Below are 16442 nucleotides of genomic sequence, written 5' to 3' on the forward strand. Positions count from 1 at the left end.
GTCCCGCAATGGCTGTCAAATTATGAAAATGGAATAGTTTCTGGTGTGGCTGACACTTTAAATGAAATTTGAAAAGCAATCAGAACCGCAGAGCGAAGCAGAAACACCGCCAAACCAACCGAGCACCTCGGTGTTGCCCTAATTGCTCAATCAAAAAACGTATGCAATTCCATGGGGTAAATCAAGCTGACGCTGGAAAATGCATTTTCCGAAGCCAAAAGAAACTAAATTTTATACTTAAACTTTGCCACAAAGACATGGCCAAAGGAAAGGGGACGGGGATGATGAGGGGGGATGAGCGGAAGTGTTTGGCGGTTTTTCTGGGGGAAAACGAATGAAAGTGATTGCCACAAGCAACAGCCAAAGACAACAATGCCAAACTTTGGCTGTGCCAAGGAGTTTTCCCGACGAGTTGGAAAACGGGGGAAAAACAGAGGCGGCGGTGCAGGAGGGGATCGAAGGATTCTGGGTAGCGGAAACGGAAGCGCATTGAGCAAAGTTGCAGTTGTTGGCTTTTGTTTCGCCATCTCTCCAACGCCAGAGCAAAGCAATTTAAGTTAAACAAGCGCTCAACGTCCTCCCGCTTTTCCTCTACCGAGTTTTCCCCGCTTTTCCCCCACAATCAGTGTCCTTTTTCCCGCGCTGCTCACAATGTAAATGTCAAATATTTTTCAAAATCCTTCGTTGCGCTCGGATTTGTTGCGAACACTTTTCAAAAATTGTTTTCCCTGATTGACTTAAAGTTTTACTGCTTTACGCTTCTGTCGAATTTCTAGCACTAAGTTGGCACTTCTTAGCCATATATCAAATGGGGGATATTTTCGCATGAAATTTATTTGGGGGTGAGAACTTTTGGAAAATGGAAATAAACTAGAAACACTTGTGCTATAAATATTGAGAGAGAAGTTATTATTAATATGCTATTTACGAGATTTTTATTACCACAAAATTTTGGTTCTTTAATTTTATATATACAAGAAATTTTCTGAATTATTTCCATTGAAATAAAATAATTGTGAATTATTCTCTAAGCTTTCCAATCATGATATAAGTTTTTGAGCTTGGTCCCTTAGTTATTGAATATTTAATTTCAATTTATGGCTAGGCCAAAGCCACAGACAAAGCTCAGTTTCCTGTTGGGCCCAAAGTTTTGTTCGATAATTGCAGGCGGAAGCCCTATTTGGTTTGGTTTTCCCCCGATTTCCCACAGTTTTCCCCCAGTTTTCCTTAGCCCTGGCAACGCTGGCTCGATAATTATTATGTAAATTGCTTAAAAATTCACCGCAGGTATACCCAAGGGATTCACTTTGCCTCAGTTTTCCCGACTTTCCCCTCTAAGACGTCGTCTGGCAGCCGTTGCAATGCATTAAGCTTGATTGCATTAAGTTTGCTTTCCTCTTTCCAAAAGGTGAAAGATGGGGTTTTCCGGGTGAAAGGGGGGCTGGGAAATTGGGGGTGGAGTGGGTGGCATCCCTTTAGTTTCCGCCGAGGCGCTCTGCCATTGCCCTTGCCCGATTTCATTGCGCTTTAATCTATGCACTTTGAATTTCTTAGCCTGCATTCCGTATTAGCCAAATTTTCGCATGCTCCGGTGCATGCCTCTGGGTCTTTCACGGGGCTCGGGATCGGGGAAATTCTTCATTGAACTATCGCCGCACAGTGGTAATTTATTAGATTATTTTAAAATATAATTAATTTAGAAAAATGTACTTACTGTTGAATCTTATTATCTACCCCATAACTTGGTAAGTATAACTGCTTGCTCTTCAACACTTGATTAAGTTTATATGACAAAACCATTATTTTTTCAACTCTCAAATAATTTGGTAGTTGATTTATTAATTTAAAAATAAATCTACAATCCTTATGAAGGTCTTTAACTAATATTTTCCTATATTACCCCCACTGTAAACTGCTAAGAGCCTGTGAAAATTTGCCTTGTTGCGCTTGACAAGATATTGATGACCTGCACCTTCGGGGAATTCCCCTTCTCCAAAAGCTCCCCCATCATCATCATCACCATCATCATGAAACTAGTCTGTCGCTGCCAAACCAATTTAATCTTTAGAGATTTTAACACATTCTACTATACATACATGAGTAACTTCCGCTTCCTATTCCAACTTCTTCCTGTTGAGCATGATGTGATTACTAGGCTTCCATTGTTTTTGTTTGTTGCTAATAATTAATTTGTGTGCATTACAGCCACTTTGACTCGAATGGCAAATTGCCACATTTCATTGAATTTGAATGCATTTTTTATGGGTGACTGTGCCATCAACGCTTGGCATTGAGATATTGTTGACTTTAGGGATAGTCATGTTTGCTATTCTTAAGTGTAACTTGTTACTCAATGTGCTTAAAATATTTATATAAATTTGTAGCGAAAATAAAATATTTTTTTGTCGAGTACAATTAAATAACAATTTTATTAAATATTCAAAATTTGATTTGATTTTCCTGCAACCACTGAAAAATAAGTCCGCAAATTAAAATGGCTTTACAATTTAATGCTACAAAAACATATAAATATTTATAACATTCAACAAATAATCCTTTTGAGTCCGAATTAATTCACATGCAAATGCTATTGAGTAGTAAAATAAGTCTATCCTTTCACTTTAATTATTTCAATCACTTTAATGGATTTTCACATTCCATGCCTAGAATGCCTGTAAGCTGTGGATCCTGCACATACTCGTACACCGCCGAATATATAGTATATCTTAATTCCAACCATTGCTATTCCTCAATCCGCAGTTGGCCTCAAGTGCCGCATCGCAGTTTATGCAAATGAGGCGGTGCCGTCGCTCCTGCGGTTCGCCGTCTGTCTAACTGACAGGACCTCTATCTCTAGGATGTGGATGTGGATGTGTGCATTGTGTCCTTGTCTTGGGCTAAATTACCGCCGGCCTCTCGGCCACGCCCCCTTTGGGCCAGCTCAGTCCGCTTTCGTGTGCCCAGTGGGCAACTAATTATTTGTTAACATAACACGAGTGGCAATTTAAATGCAATTAGGTTCGGCCTGGGTTTCCCGTCCAGGACCTCGGACTACGCTCATTAGGAGAACTTGGGTCCTTCGATTGAGTGCGGATTTCAATTGGCAATTTAAATCGTTTCAATTGCCAACTTGGCAAGAAACTTAATGAGCATTTCGGATTTATGAGGGCGGGTTCAATCGATATGGGAGCTCTTTATTGGTAATGTCTTTCGCTTAAACTTAACCTCGATTATACGGAAATTAAAATTCAGTTATCTTTTTTTGAAAATAAAAGAAGGATTAAAAATCTGCTTGTATTTTTAGCTCTTCATTTCCTTATAGAAAATTAACGAATTAAAATGAATTTTTAAAGTCAAGTGCTATGTCGTTAATTTCGCCAAACAGAAAATTCAGCGGAATACATTTAAATAAATACATTAAAAATCTGTTTCTATAAAAAGATTTATTTTCCTTGATAGGAAAATAAACAAAAATAAAACTGTTTTTAAACTCAAACATCAGTCTCATCAATTTCGCCAACATTGTCAAAATAAAATTTCACTGGCAATGCAAAGGATTCACATTTATATAAATGAATTCAATTTGTGTTCAACAATGCGTGACTTCCAATTGACAATTTAATTACAAAGCCAGTGAGTGACAGGAGAGCTAAAAATTATGTCCGCACACCGAAAAATCCTGAACCTGAAGACAGACAGAACCCCCAGTACATCCTCTGAGCTCATCTCCATTTGAATCTGCATTGTTTTTTGTCCGGGCCAAATCTATTTAAACAAGTTCCAGCTAGCAAATTGCATTCGTCTCCGACTTTTGGGTCCGAAGCCGACCAAATGCGATTACATGGACCACAACACAAAAGGCGGAGGAGCAGGACGTGCCGGAAGGACCAGGACCAGAACTTGCCAGATGTCCTTGTGTTTTCGGTATTGTCCTAGCTGGGCTGCAGTGACCAGAGATCAAGCTGCTAAATCTCTGCTTGTTTGCTGCATGTGTTTTACTCTGTATCACTCGGGTATCAGGTATTTGTTAAGGGGATTACGAAACACTGGGACAGACTGGTACTGCAAGGCGTGGAACGAATGCTTACAGAAGGATAATTGGGGAAATAATTGAAATTAACACTTGGCCAGCACTGCCTTTGATGTGTAATAGTTAAGTGGAAGATGTAAATAACTGCCATTTGCCAAAGGATTTTAAAGGACTTAGTTCTGAAGTAAAAGATTTAAAATGATATTAAAACTAACTTAGTTTTTAATATCAGTTAAGGGGTATTCTTTAGCTGTAACGACTACATTTGATCAACTCGATCCGGATGGACAAATCCTAATGCATCTCAGCCACAAGAATTTTCCTGCAACAATGAGAAATAAAAGTACGCAAAAAATGACGAAGGGAAATGGGAAAAACACAAGTAAAGTGCACTAAGAGTGGACAAATGTGTGTCCTGCAATGAAATGCATGCAAATGAGCTGAATAATGAGCACTCCCTGCCTTTCCGACCTCTGACCTCTGGACAACCCTTTTGTGGCACTAATTTCCCGAGCATCCAGTCGCTTGTCCCATCTTCTCTCAGGGTCCAAAGTGTCAGTAAGTCAACAAGAATGCACTCTGACACCGCCTGAAGGAGTACAATGGGGCAAGTTGGGAGGCTGTGGGCGATACTTTGAGAACACTGAAAGGAAATATTTGGAATGAATTTTTCAAGTGTCAAAAATAAAACTTTTATTACAATTATTTATATATTTTAATATTGATTATGCCATAAAGTAAAATTGTTTTACGTTTAATAGGTTTTAATACTTTTTTATTAGCAATAATTAAAAATCTATTATGTATTATAACAAATGAAAACTGTTTGGTAATTTATGGGGAAATTTATATATTTATTTTCTATTTATCTTATAGGTGAGGCATACTTACCAAGTATCCTACTTAAACATACATATATGTATATATATATATATATATATAGCAATATTCTCATTTTGTTTAATCTTGGTTTTCTAAAAGGGCACTTGGGAATTTTAAGAATAGTTTTTCATTGAGGCTATTCTTTTTTTATAAAGAAATTTATTTTCTGTTTGATGTTTTATTAATGTTTACGGTGATTTAGATATTTGATAAAGAACTTGGTTGCTTTAATAAATGAAGTGTTCACTGTGAGATTATATTTTTATTTATTTTATATTATTTTTTTAAATATCTTTTTTCTCTCAGTGAAGCAATCTGTGCGATTCCTGCCTCTGTTGGCCAGTCGTAGTCCACTCGACACTTTGAATGTCATTAAGCTGTCCGTCCAATCTGGATGCCAGAGCCCCAGCTCCTCCTCCGTGATCCTTCAGCTCCTCCCTGCTCCCCAATCACCTTGTCCTCCGTCCGGACACTTAGTCAATGTCTCACTAACAATCGTCAACAGGCTCAAGCAGCGTAGGGCAACAATCATGGCTGCTGTCCCTGTTCCTTGCTCTCGTTGTCACCCTTCCATTGTGACGTCCAGAATCCGGATTCCTCCCAAATGGACCTGGCTTTGTTTGCCAGCTCTGCTGGCATGTTTAGGTATATGTTGAATGCATTTTGTCCCAAGAACGTTTGTCAATTTTACGCCTGTCGACTTTGTGAATTGCCCTTTTTTGTCCGGGGCGGAGACTCCTGTATTATTGCTGCATGCAAAACGCGTCCTGCGTGTTGTAATTGTCCTTAGTCCGACACTGCCGGTCAAGTTTTCGGGTCTGCAGATGCTCCAGGTGAAATATGCTCACAAAAATACCTGTGAAACAGGTGAGACCGATGACAAAGCGGGACTCCCAAAAAAATGTTAGTGGCAAAAAGTTAACTGGCAGATGGACAGGAAAAGTGACTGATATATAGTGGGGTTGCCAACAATTTTTGTTCACCTACAAGGCAAATTACTATAAAATAAACAAAGCATTTGAGATACTGATTTAGTTGTCATTGTTTCGCTCGTGCCTAAAATTCTGCTTTAATAGATTTTAATTTTAGCTTTAATTTAATAATATTAAGCTGTAAGCCAATAAATCTTGCTCACTGTATTTTTTCATGGTTCTTGCAAAAAATGTTTTTATTAAATTTTTCAATATATCTTGAAGAATTTTTAAAGCCATTTAATTATTAGAAAATCTTCCTTGCTTACTATATTTTGAAAAGATTATAATAACTTGCTTGATATGGGCTTATAAATAAGTAATGACATTATAACCTGCAAACAGGTGCTCAACTAATAGCTTCGATAAGTCAGATCAGCTGGTGACCGATGGGCAAAGTGACCTCCAAGCAGTAAACCCAGTCCCTCGGCTCAGCGAATAACTTCGTCCTCGCCTGGTGACCCCGATGCGATGCCTTTGGTGACCCCGTCGCCGCTGACACGGAATATCCCTAATCGCCGATGGCTGAGTGCAAAACGCAGCGCCCGAGGCGACAGTAGCATTTAGGGGCTTATTAAATTGCCATTACCTAAGCCGGACATCATCATCGTTCTCGCCCAGGGCCGCTGTGCATACGAAGGCTCGGCATTTGCCACTCAAGTGCGGGATTAGCGGCGATGATGACAACAGCCTGACAGCCAGCAGGTCCATTAGGGAGGCGGAGACGGAGGCGTCTGTGGGGGCGTGGTCGAGCAAAGGTAAAGGTGAAGGGGATCCAGGTGAGTCGAGGATGCCTGACGAGCTTAGGTGGCCAGAGAGCCGCATACCCACTCGTTCAGAGGGCCAAATATATAGCTAGCTTCAGTGCACTGAGAAGAACTCCTGTGGGATAGAAATATATTTACGATTTTAGCTAGCTGACCCATCAGCATAAACAGGATTTAAATATGGGTACATATGTAGATAAATATATAAAAATGGGAGTTTATTGTTGGGATGGGATTGATTTCAAAGAATAAACAGGTTGGTTTTTATTTTCATATTACATTGAAGTTTTATATTTTTGTACGAGAAAATAATATTCCTTATAATGATTGTTTGTTTCCTTAAACAAAAGGTATCCATATTAATATATCATTTTAGAAAGTTTTATATTTTTTATCGTGAAACTAATAGTAGCTCGTTACAAAGATACACCGTTTTTCAAATTAATTTATTTTCAGCAGTGCTCTAAATAAATCCCCACAAAATATTTAACATTTAAATGGGTAGAAATTAACTGAAGCTGTCAGGCCAGCCGGAAAGTGGGTGACAAAGTGGGCGGGTGAGGTGAGCGAAGGAACTTGCCACACAGTAAATGCGAAATAATCCACAAAAGCCGAAACGACAGCCCCGAAACACACAATGTGCAGTAAATGTCGGGGAGCTAGCGACAACAAAAGCCAGGACTCTTGAATGGCCAACACAGGACCAGGACCCAGCTGCTCCAAATCCCGCAAAGAGTCCGAAATATATATGGACCAAAGGGCCAAAGCCTTAATCTGCTTTAAATGGCAAAGAGATTTCTGCGTTTCCCAACCACCCTATCCACCAAGCCGCATTCATACGGCAAATATCAAGTGCATCATCATCGTCGTCATCAAGGAGCAAAAGGACAGGATAGTTTTGAAGAGAACGGGACAAGGACGAGGCCAAAACTGCATTAACTTGCCCCCTGCTTCGAAATCGAGCAGCCTCGGTATCCACACAACTTGACAATTACACTGCTCGGTATCAAATATCTATATTAAGAGATCTAAAAAATATGATCGGAATCAAAAAAATACATTATAATTAATGTACCAATTTTAAAAAAATACTTGAAATAGAAAAATAAATATATATTAATTTTTAACTTAAGTTTAGTAATAATAAAATAATAAATTAAATTATAATTAATATAAATATTAAAATATGTTTTAAACTAAAGAATATGAACTAATCTCAGTCAATCAATGTCTCAAAAAACACATTATAATTAATATACCAATTTTAAAAAAATACTTGAAATAGAAAAATAAATATATATTAATTTTTAACTTAAGTTTAGTAATCATATAATAATACATTAAATTATAATATATTTTAATATATTATATTTTATATATTTTAAACTAATGAATATGAACTAATCTCAGTGCATAGGAGATGTCCTTGGCTCACAACATCGTTATTATCGCACTGAGCGCTGTAAAGTACCGAATAATCTACAGGATAATGAGCATGAATGGACGAGAACGTTTTCTTTTTTTTTATTTATTTTTGTTTTCAATTTTTTTTTTGTTTTGAATGGGATATACCGAGTACTTTCTGAAGTTAATGGTGAATAGAAGTGAATGGGGGCTGAGAGGTGGACCACAGACTCTGCCCTCAAGTGCACTCAACTAAAGCAAGCCAAATCTGTCGAGAGCTCACTGAATGCTTGTTTGAAACAAAACCAAATAATATAACATCTAATAATCAAGTAGTGAAATCCTGTAAACGACGCACATAAAGGACATAGAAAAGTAAAACGGGATGATATTATTTTATAATCTTTTCTGTGATTCATAGAATAGTTTAGTAATCAAGAAGTACCACTGTCGCCAATGTAGCAAAAATCTAAACATTATAAAGATTTTGTAATGGTTTACAATTTAAAAAATTTTTTTTTTTTTCCAAAGTGTTTATGATATTACTAATATATTCTACCTTATCTAACCCATGAACATTTTATTTGAGGACTTGTTTTATGCAAACATTATTCAAATTTTCTTTAAAGATACATTTTTGATGACATAGCTTGAATAAGATTTTAAGGAATAGAAACTGAATTATATCAACGGCTTCATGATTTTACGAATATTTTTTGCCTTACCTAAGCCATAAAAAGCTTATTGGAGGACTTGTTTAAATGCAAACATCATTCATATTTTCTTTAATTAAAGTCGACACTTAAGGCTGCAAACAACATGATTTCACATGACTTACCTTCACTTCTGGCACTTAATGCCGAATGTTTTATGCCATTGAAAAGGGCCCAGGCAAGTTGGGGAGCCCATTTTGCCACATCTTTACCCCCTTTGCTCAGGCATTTAATTTTATATTTCTCATATTTACATATGAAATTTATGGCGCTGAACGCAGAGACACTGGCAATGAGAAGGAGTGCCAACTTTTTGCCATTTTGTCAACGTTTTTCATGATTTTTCCATATTTATTTTAGTGTTAGTTTTTCGGTCTTGTTTAGTTTTTGTGTGAGCAGCAAACCAGAACGAGTAGTTCATTAGTTTTCAACTGAGTTCGGTTGCAGCTATTCCTGTTTTGCAGCTACATGTGGCCTGAAGCATCAAAGCCTCGTTCCGGGCCATCAGCTAGGAGTCCTATTCCTTTCAGGACCTGCTCCTGCTTCGCTTTTCCATTTCCCATTTCCCAGGCGCCTTCTGCTTTTCTCATGGCACAGTAATGTGAACAGACTGCGGCTGCTGCTTCTGGCTTTTGTAATGAAAAGTTGTGGCAACTTGTTGTACGTCATGATTTGAACCCATTTCCCAGGCCCCCATGCCCCATGCCCTATGCCCTCTGCACTTTTTTAGTTTCGCCCTGAAAGTTACACATGCTGATACCGATATGGGATGCAAGTATTCCAAAGTTGAAACATTTCGAAAACGAAACATTTCTCATTAATTAACGGAGTTGTAGTTATCACATTTCATTGAAATTGCTTTTTGTAGAAATATTTTTGGTAAATAAATTGAGTTATAGGTATTCTAATGCACACTACAAAAAATGGTGCGGCACCTTAAATGTTGAATTTATATATAAATAATAATATCATGAAAGCACCACTTCCTGTACAGTATGATATGTGAACGATATTATGATATTAACGGAGTTGTAGTAATCACATTTCATTGAAATTGCTTTTTGTGGAAATATTTTTGGTAAATAAATTGAGTTATCGGTATTCTAAAGCACACTAAAAAAATGGTGCGGCACCTTAAATGTTGAATTTATATATAAATATCACGAAATATCATGAAAGCACCACTTCCTGTACAGTATGATATGTGGAATGGGGGAAGAGATACCATATGTCTGACTTCCTAAGTGATTTTTCATGTCTGTTAATCATTTTCGTTTATTTCTTTGCCCCACAAAAGGAAGGAACTTTGATGGCGTCATAGATATGTTATGTTAAGTACATCCGGGAAAATCTGACTGGCATACGCATTAAGTGTACAATGCCAACAAATCAATAAGTTATGTGAACTTGGCAACCTTTTCGCGGATATTGGGAGAGCATTTGTTGGGCTTACAAGAATTTAGATACCGATAACAAAACACATCTTTAACTGTTTTCTGCTCAATGCTCAGGCGTTTCTTTTCGAGTTGATTCACTTCACTTACATTGCAAAAGTTTGGCTACTTTTCAGTTCGTTTATCAACTTCTTGTTGTCTGTATGGTAAATACCAGTAAAAGTTAAGATGTGATTCAAACAGTTCGCAAAACTATACCGATTGGCTTACAGGAGGAGGGTTCAGTTGGTAGTGCCCTAAAATTTTTGCAGACATTCAGTATTGAATCATAAATTTCCAGCTACCGCATTGCATCATTGGGCAAATTGGTGAAGCAACAGCGGCCACTAAAATTGGGGAATCTACTCCATGTGACACTCGTACCCGCTTTCCTCTTCAACAGTTGAGAACATCAATTTTCTTTTTATTTTTCTCCATGTTCGTGGCTACGTTTTGGGGTTTAACAAAAAAGGGTTGCTCCTAAAAAAAAAGAAACACAAAAGTCTTAGTCAAATTAAGTGTCACTATAGGTGGAATATCCTATATTTCAGAGGAGAGAATTAAAACAAGTGCATCACTAAAGTAACATTTTAATCGAAACAAACAATTGGTAGATAAACACAAAATTTAAGGGATATAAGGAAAGTAATGTAATAGTATTTTATTAAAAATAGTACATAATATAATACCTTTAAGCTAAGTTACAACTACATTTATTATTTTTAGAAATTTATGAAATTAAACATCCAATCATCGTTTACCAATCGCGAGGAGCGTCAACATTTTCTATGGCTAGGTACTACAAAAAGTAAACCATTTCCCCTTTTTTCGCTTCCCGCACATCGATAAACTCAAACCTTTGGTTGGCGATTCAATTCAATTGATTCAATTGGGATTGTATCGGGCTTCGTTTTATGCTCGTTTTGGCCAACACATATTACGAGTTGAGTTTGAACCACATCCCCATCCCGAGTGCCTCATTTATCTGTTGCCAAAATGGTACATGTCTCCATTTTACGTGTGTGTGGGACATTTTTCCCGAAATGTAATGTTAGAAGGGTGTAACTTTTTATATTTTCCAGTATTTTTGGGTGCCCACTTTTACGAGCTGATAATGTTATTGGCGATGGAATTTTATGAATTGACCATATTCATTTGGCCGGGATATTTGATATTTTCCCGATGACTTGTGTAATTTGCATAGGAAATTGTGTCACGACTAGTTTCGTTACACTTCACTCCATTTCTTTTGTGCATATTTCAAGTGGGTTTTAGTGGGCCAACTTGGAAGAGGAGTACGCTCTGGATTGACTGGAATTTTTGCTCTTTTTGAGCTTGGGCTTGGCCCTATCTTGCCGGTTCATCGTCTCCTTTCCTCGGGATTCCTTTGTCTGTAGGACAAAATATTTTGCGATTTTGTGGATGGTTCCCCACAGTGGTTTGGGATTAAATGGCCATGGTAGCAGGAATGGTATGTGGCCGGAATTTTATGTGTTTGATGAAGACCGGATGAAAAGCTTTCGGTCAGATCAGGTGTATTCTAAATTTGTTTGAAAGTTTTTACATACTTATAAGTTGAGATGAAAGAAATGAAGCTAGTTTTGAAATCATGTTTCGTTAGATGTTAGGAATACGCTAAATAATACGCTAAAAACCAAATGCTAGATAATAAGAACTATATAGATATTTTTATTTATTTACTCATCATATTTTTAAATATTTTCAATTATTTTAAGAGCATAAAAAAACATTGCAAAAAAAGGACACATAATATTCCATTAGGCTATAAAACTTTTTATATCAATAAAAATCCTTTAAACCATTTTATATGGCTCGCCGAAATTGTTACATTTCCTCTCGTTTGTTATTTCTAAGTAAATAACAACCCAAGTCGGATGCAAAACTTTGCTCGGTACTTAACTGCTAAAAACCACAGTGCCTCAAGCCAGGCCTCATGTGTGGGTGTACTTCTGTGAGTGACTGTCAGCAGCGTCTGCACTTTGACACTCGCACAGAGTTGCATTCCTGCCATTGAGCTATTTTGCTCGAGTGGCAACCGAAACTTTCGAGCCAGAAAATAAAAACTTTCCCCCGGGAAGAGGAAAACTTCTGGCGGACGGGGAAAACTTTTTTGTTCTGTTCGGTGCCGCTTCGGATTAATATTTTCTTTGCCTGTCTTCCGTTTCCATTTTTTTAGTGCATTCCTTGGCGTTTGCCTTCTATTTTCTTGTTACTTATTTGTTGTTTCGTCACTGGTACTTGAATTGCAATTTCTAAGAAAAATTCCTCTCAAGAGTATCAAAATACACAACGGCGCGCTGCTCTTCGGTTCGGATTTTTCTTTTATATGTCTGCGAAGTCTATTGAATGTCAGCTTAGATTTCCTTTACACTTCAATTTAGTCTACAAGTGGAAGCTTTCTTACAATTTATTTTAAAAATCATTAGTTGATAATATAGGTTTTAAGAAACACATATTTCACATAAGAACTGCGCCTTTAATTAAAAATTGCCTATTCCCAGAAAAGGCAGAAACATTCCTTGCAAGTACCAAATGCACCCACATATCATTGTTTTCCAAGTTAACACACTTTGCCTTCGGATCCTTTCTCCCCGTTAAAGACACTAAACCACACCCGAAGGACCGACATTTTAAATGGCGCACTAAATTACTGAGACACACCCACATAACATACACCCATTTGCATGCTTACAACTTCTCTTTCGGTTAAAAAATGGTAGTACGACTTCTAGCTAGTTGATTCGACTTTTTGTTTCCTGGTATTATACTTTTTAACATTGGGTGATAAAAAGAATATATTTTAATATATTTACAACAAAAAACGTGGCTAATAAAACCCTATTTGGCTTGCGAAGCAAAGATCTACCAAGGGTAAATACCAAATTTGAAGAATTATTTATGGAATATTGTAACCAAAACATCCAAAATTAAAGCCCTTTAAAGCCTACATATTTATAGAATTTTAAGTAGTTCGCTTGAAACTCTTAAGACTTGACACAAAAAGTCAACAAGATTTGACTTTCGATGGTGATTCCCTGAATTTAACGACCAAAGGGTATAAGTGCAACTTACTGCTGAGAATACAATCTACGCTTTTGCAGGCATTTTTCATGTGGTTCGTTGCTGCCGTTGCAGAAACTTTTTATGGCCACCACAGAACCCAACAGATGCGCTCTTGTTTTTGGTTTTCCGGTTTTAACCACCCTCATGTGTGTTCTGCCTGCATAAATTGTGCATTTGGTTGACAAAAGTTCTTCCAAATAATTAGAAAGGGCGCACTGAAATAATAAAATTGAAGGCAACAGGAGAATCGAAAACAAAAACGGTTTTTAAATTTTAAAGCTATTTTTTATTTAACAGAAATTTAGTCAAAATTTATAGACACACTTCTAACAAAAACTAACCATCCAAAAAGTTTTAAGTAGTTAGAAACTGATATTGGATGAGTACGTTCCGGTGAAGAGTTTTTAGAAGCATTTAACTTGTTCATTTCTTTAACAAAGTTGCTCACTCGCTCGAAAGTTAAATCACCATTATATTGGCGCACTTCGTCACCGTTTTCAAGCCATATTAAATTTGGTTCATAGCGTAACTCATATTCGTTGCATATTACTTTGGCATCTTCACAGTTTAATTCAGCAAAACAAACGCTTCGTTTAGATTTGAATGATTTGGCTAAGTCTTTCCACGTACTCTCAAAATCTTCACAGCCCATGCAATCCGGTTCATAAAATTTTACGAAGAATGTCCCTTTTGCAGTGATATCGTAGAAATTTTCTGGTGTCAGCTGATAAACTTTTCCTGGTGTGCAATCATCGAGGGACCTTTGTTTTATACTCCAATATGTAACTGCAGTTAAGTTGACTGATTGTTCCGATGAAAATGTTTTTGAACGGGCTCTGCAAACCAATATTGCTATTGGTAAAATTAGAAAGTACAAAAATTTAGACATTGTTTCTTTTTTTGGAAATTTTCTCAAGGGTAACTTTGATTTAATAATATTATTGTGATATCTGTCTCCCAAATTTTTGTGGTGGTTTTTAGGTCCTCGCAGTTATATTATTATTTTAAAGAAGATTTTTGACCGCAATATTTTAATTAAAATTTTCCCAAGATCTTTTGCAATAAAATAACACAATCATTTTTGATTATTTTATTTCTTCAAAAAATTGACAGAATTAGTAGTTCGGCTTATGGAGTTTTAGAAACTTGAAGAGACTTTGCTTACAATCTAATTTCACATGCTCAGAGTATGTAAGGATAGTTAAGGATTTGTATGATATACGGCAGAATTTAAGTAGAGTGTTTGGAGTCTTAAGATCCATTAAATCAGTCTTTAGTGCCATTGACAACCTTCATTCAGTTTCCGGGGATCGATGTTGAGGCCGAGTTTCTCCAGTTTGCGCACCTTTCTCATTTGCTTGGTCAACCGCCGCTTGAAGTTGATCTCCTCGTTGAGATTCATGATCTCCATGGTATCGTACTGCCGGATATTCTTGATCGTCTGCAGGATCAGATTGTCCGTAAGATGCAGTTTTATAGTGGACATCTTCATGAATGGAGCATCGCGACGTCTTAATTCCTCCCTGTAGGCAAATAGAGTATAATGCAGTGATGGCAGTGTCGGCAAAGGACGCTCCAGTTGTGGAAAAAGTAGTTCAGCCATTATGTAGATTTTGACAGAGGTTTAAAGATATGAGTGCTGCGGAAAGATCTGTTCGCTTTGAGTGTCCAGAGTGCAGTGCTGCATAAGGTCAGGGGTTCCTGGTTTTTATACCACGACGTTCTGCTACCTGCTCCTGTTTATAATAGAATCTAAGAAATTCCGCCACTGGCATATTTTCTGGGGAAATCCCCGAAGAAAACAGCAGCTGGCGCTAGAAAATTTAGCTACCTGCTGGGACAGCTGCAAGTGACGTTTTCTTTTGAGCACGCGATTAGGATTTCCTCATCTTGCAAAAAATATTTCATTTAGCTAACGTACAGTCGAACTTCGCTAAAGGTGTCACAAGAAATCGAGAGTTTTCCGTTGATGTTTTTCTAAAACTGATACTATTTAAAAAAATCTTTAAGTATAAACTGTAAGACACAAAAATTTGTAGATTATTAGACTTAAAGGATTAAGACTTAGAATACAATTTTAAAATAGGACCTGCTTAAGAAGGAGAAGTTATAGTTCTATTGAATTTTGGTTTATGGTCGGTGTTGAAAATTTAAAGAGAGCTTGACCTAGAAAACGAGAGCGGTACAGGCCGTAAAATAAATAGAAGGAAATATTTTATTTTTTCACCATTCATTCCACTCGTTTTTGGCGTAATTTTACGGTCATTTAAAATTGTTTTCCTTTACGTTCGTTTGAGCCGTGTCCTGCCGCCTGCCATCGCAATTAAAATAAATTGCATTCACTCAAAGGATTGACGACAGCTGAAATCTGCGATGCCATGTGAGGACCGGTCAAAGGTTTGCCTCAAAAAATATTATATAGAATTCCACTTTCATTCATTTAATTAGTTCAACTTACGCGAAATTAAAAGCATTGCAAAAAATTGAATGCAAGATATTTCTCTGGTTGCAAGATAATCAAATAAAATTATATACTTGATTAAGGTAAAGCGTTAATGGTAAATTTTAACGATTTAAGTATGGCGATGCTATTCATTATAATTATGTGGCATTAAATTTTATATTCTTAATAAATCGCTTTGCTTTCCTTTTTTATACTAGCCAAATTAAAAGCTCTATTTATGAGTATCACTACATTTGTCATCAGAGCACTGTTATCAAATTTATTTTATTTTATAGGCCTCGTTTTTACGCTCGAATATGTTGTAAATTAGTCGAACATATAACAACAAATGTTGCCTTTTAATTAGTCAGAAAATTTCAATTACGCAAATGCCAATGCCGCATTCTGAATTGCAAATTATGTTACCGAGCAGCCAGCTAATTAAAATGGAGAATATTATTTATAATTTATATATTTCGGGGTTTTCGTACCATATTCTGTGGTTTGGTTTGCTGATGTCATAATTTAGACGGTCTCAAAATGACCAAAAACTAATGAGACTTTATCCGTGTACGCTGAATATAATTATAATAAACCAATGTTGTGTGTTTAGTTAGTCTTTCACCAGCTATGGATATTTAATTTCAACAGGACTTTTGAGGTCAGACCATTTTTCCCCAGGTTAATAATTTACAAATTGTGAAGCAAGTTTGTT

The 16442-nt window shown here is 36.8% G+C and overlaps 2 protein-coding genes across 2 annotated transcripts; both read right to left on the bottom strand.

Annotated features, from left to right (window-relative positions):
• Positions 1 to 13555: 13555 nt before the first annotated feature.
• Positions 13556 to 14190, bottom strand: LOC108009996 (uncharacterized). Its single transcript, XM_017074818.3, has one exon. It carries the CDS (start codon positions 14171 to 14173, stop codon positions 13586 to 13588), a length of 588 nt encoding a protein of 195 aa, XP_016930307.3. The 5' UTR covers positions 14174 to 14190; the 3' UTR covers positions 13556 to 13585.
• Positions 14191 to 14401: 211 nt separating this feature from the next.
• On the bottom strand, positions 14402 to 14952 carry halo. The gene has a single exon (XM_017079077.4). It carries the CDS (start codon positions 14885 to 14887, stop codon positions 14558 to 14560), a length of 330 nt encoding a protein of 109 aa, XP_016934566.3. The 5' UTR covers positions 14888 to 14952; the 3' UTR covers positions 14402 to 14557.
• Between the last annotated feature and the right edge of the window lie 1490 nt (positions 14953 to 16442).

This window comes from Drosophila suzukii, chromosome 2L (assembly GCF_043229965.1).
Source record: "Drosophila suzukii chromosome 2L, CBGP_Dsuzu_IsoJpt1.0, whole genome shotgun sequence".
NCBI classification, from domain to species: Eukaryota; Metazoa; Arthropoda; class Insecta; order Diptera; family Drosophilidae; genus Drosophila; species Drosophila suzukii.

Coding starts and splice junctions, on each gene's coding strand:
- LOC108009996 (XM_017074818.3), bottom strand. CDS start 14,173: ATGTCTAAATTTTTGTACTTTCTAATTTTACCAATAGCAATATTGGTT.
- halo (XM_017079077.4), bottom strand. CDS start 14,887: ATGGCTGAACTACTTTTTCCACAACTGGAGCGTCCTTTGCCGACACTG.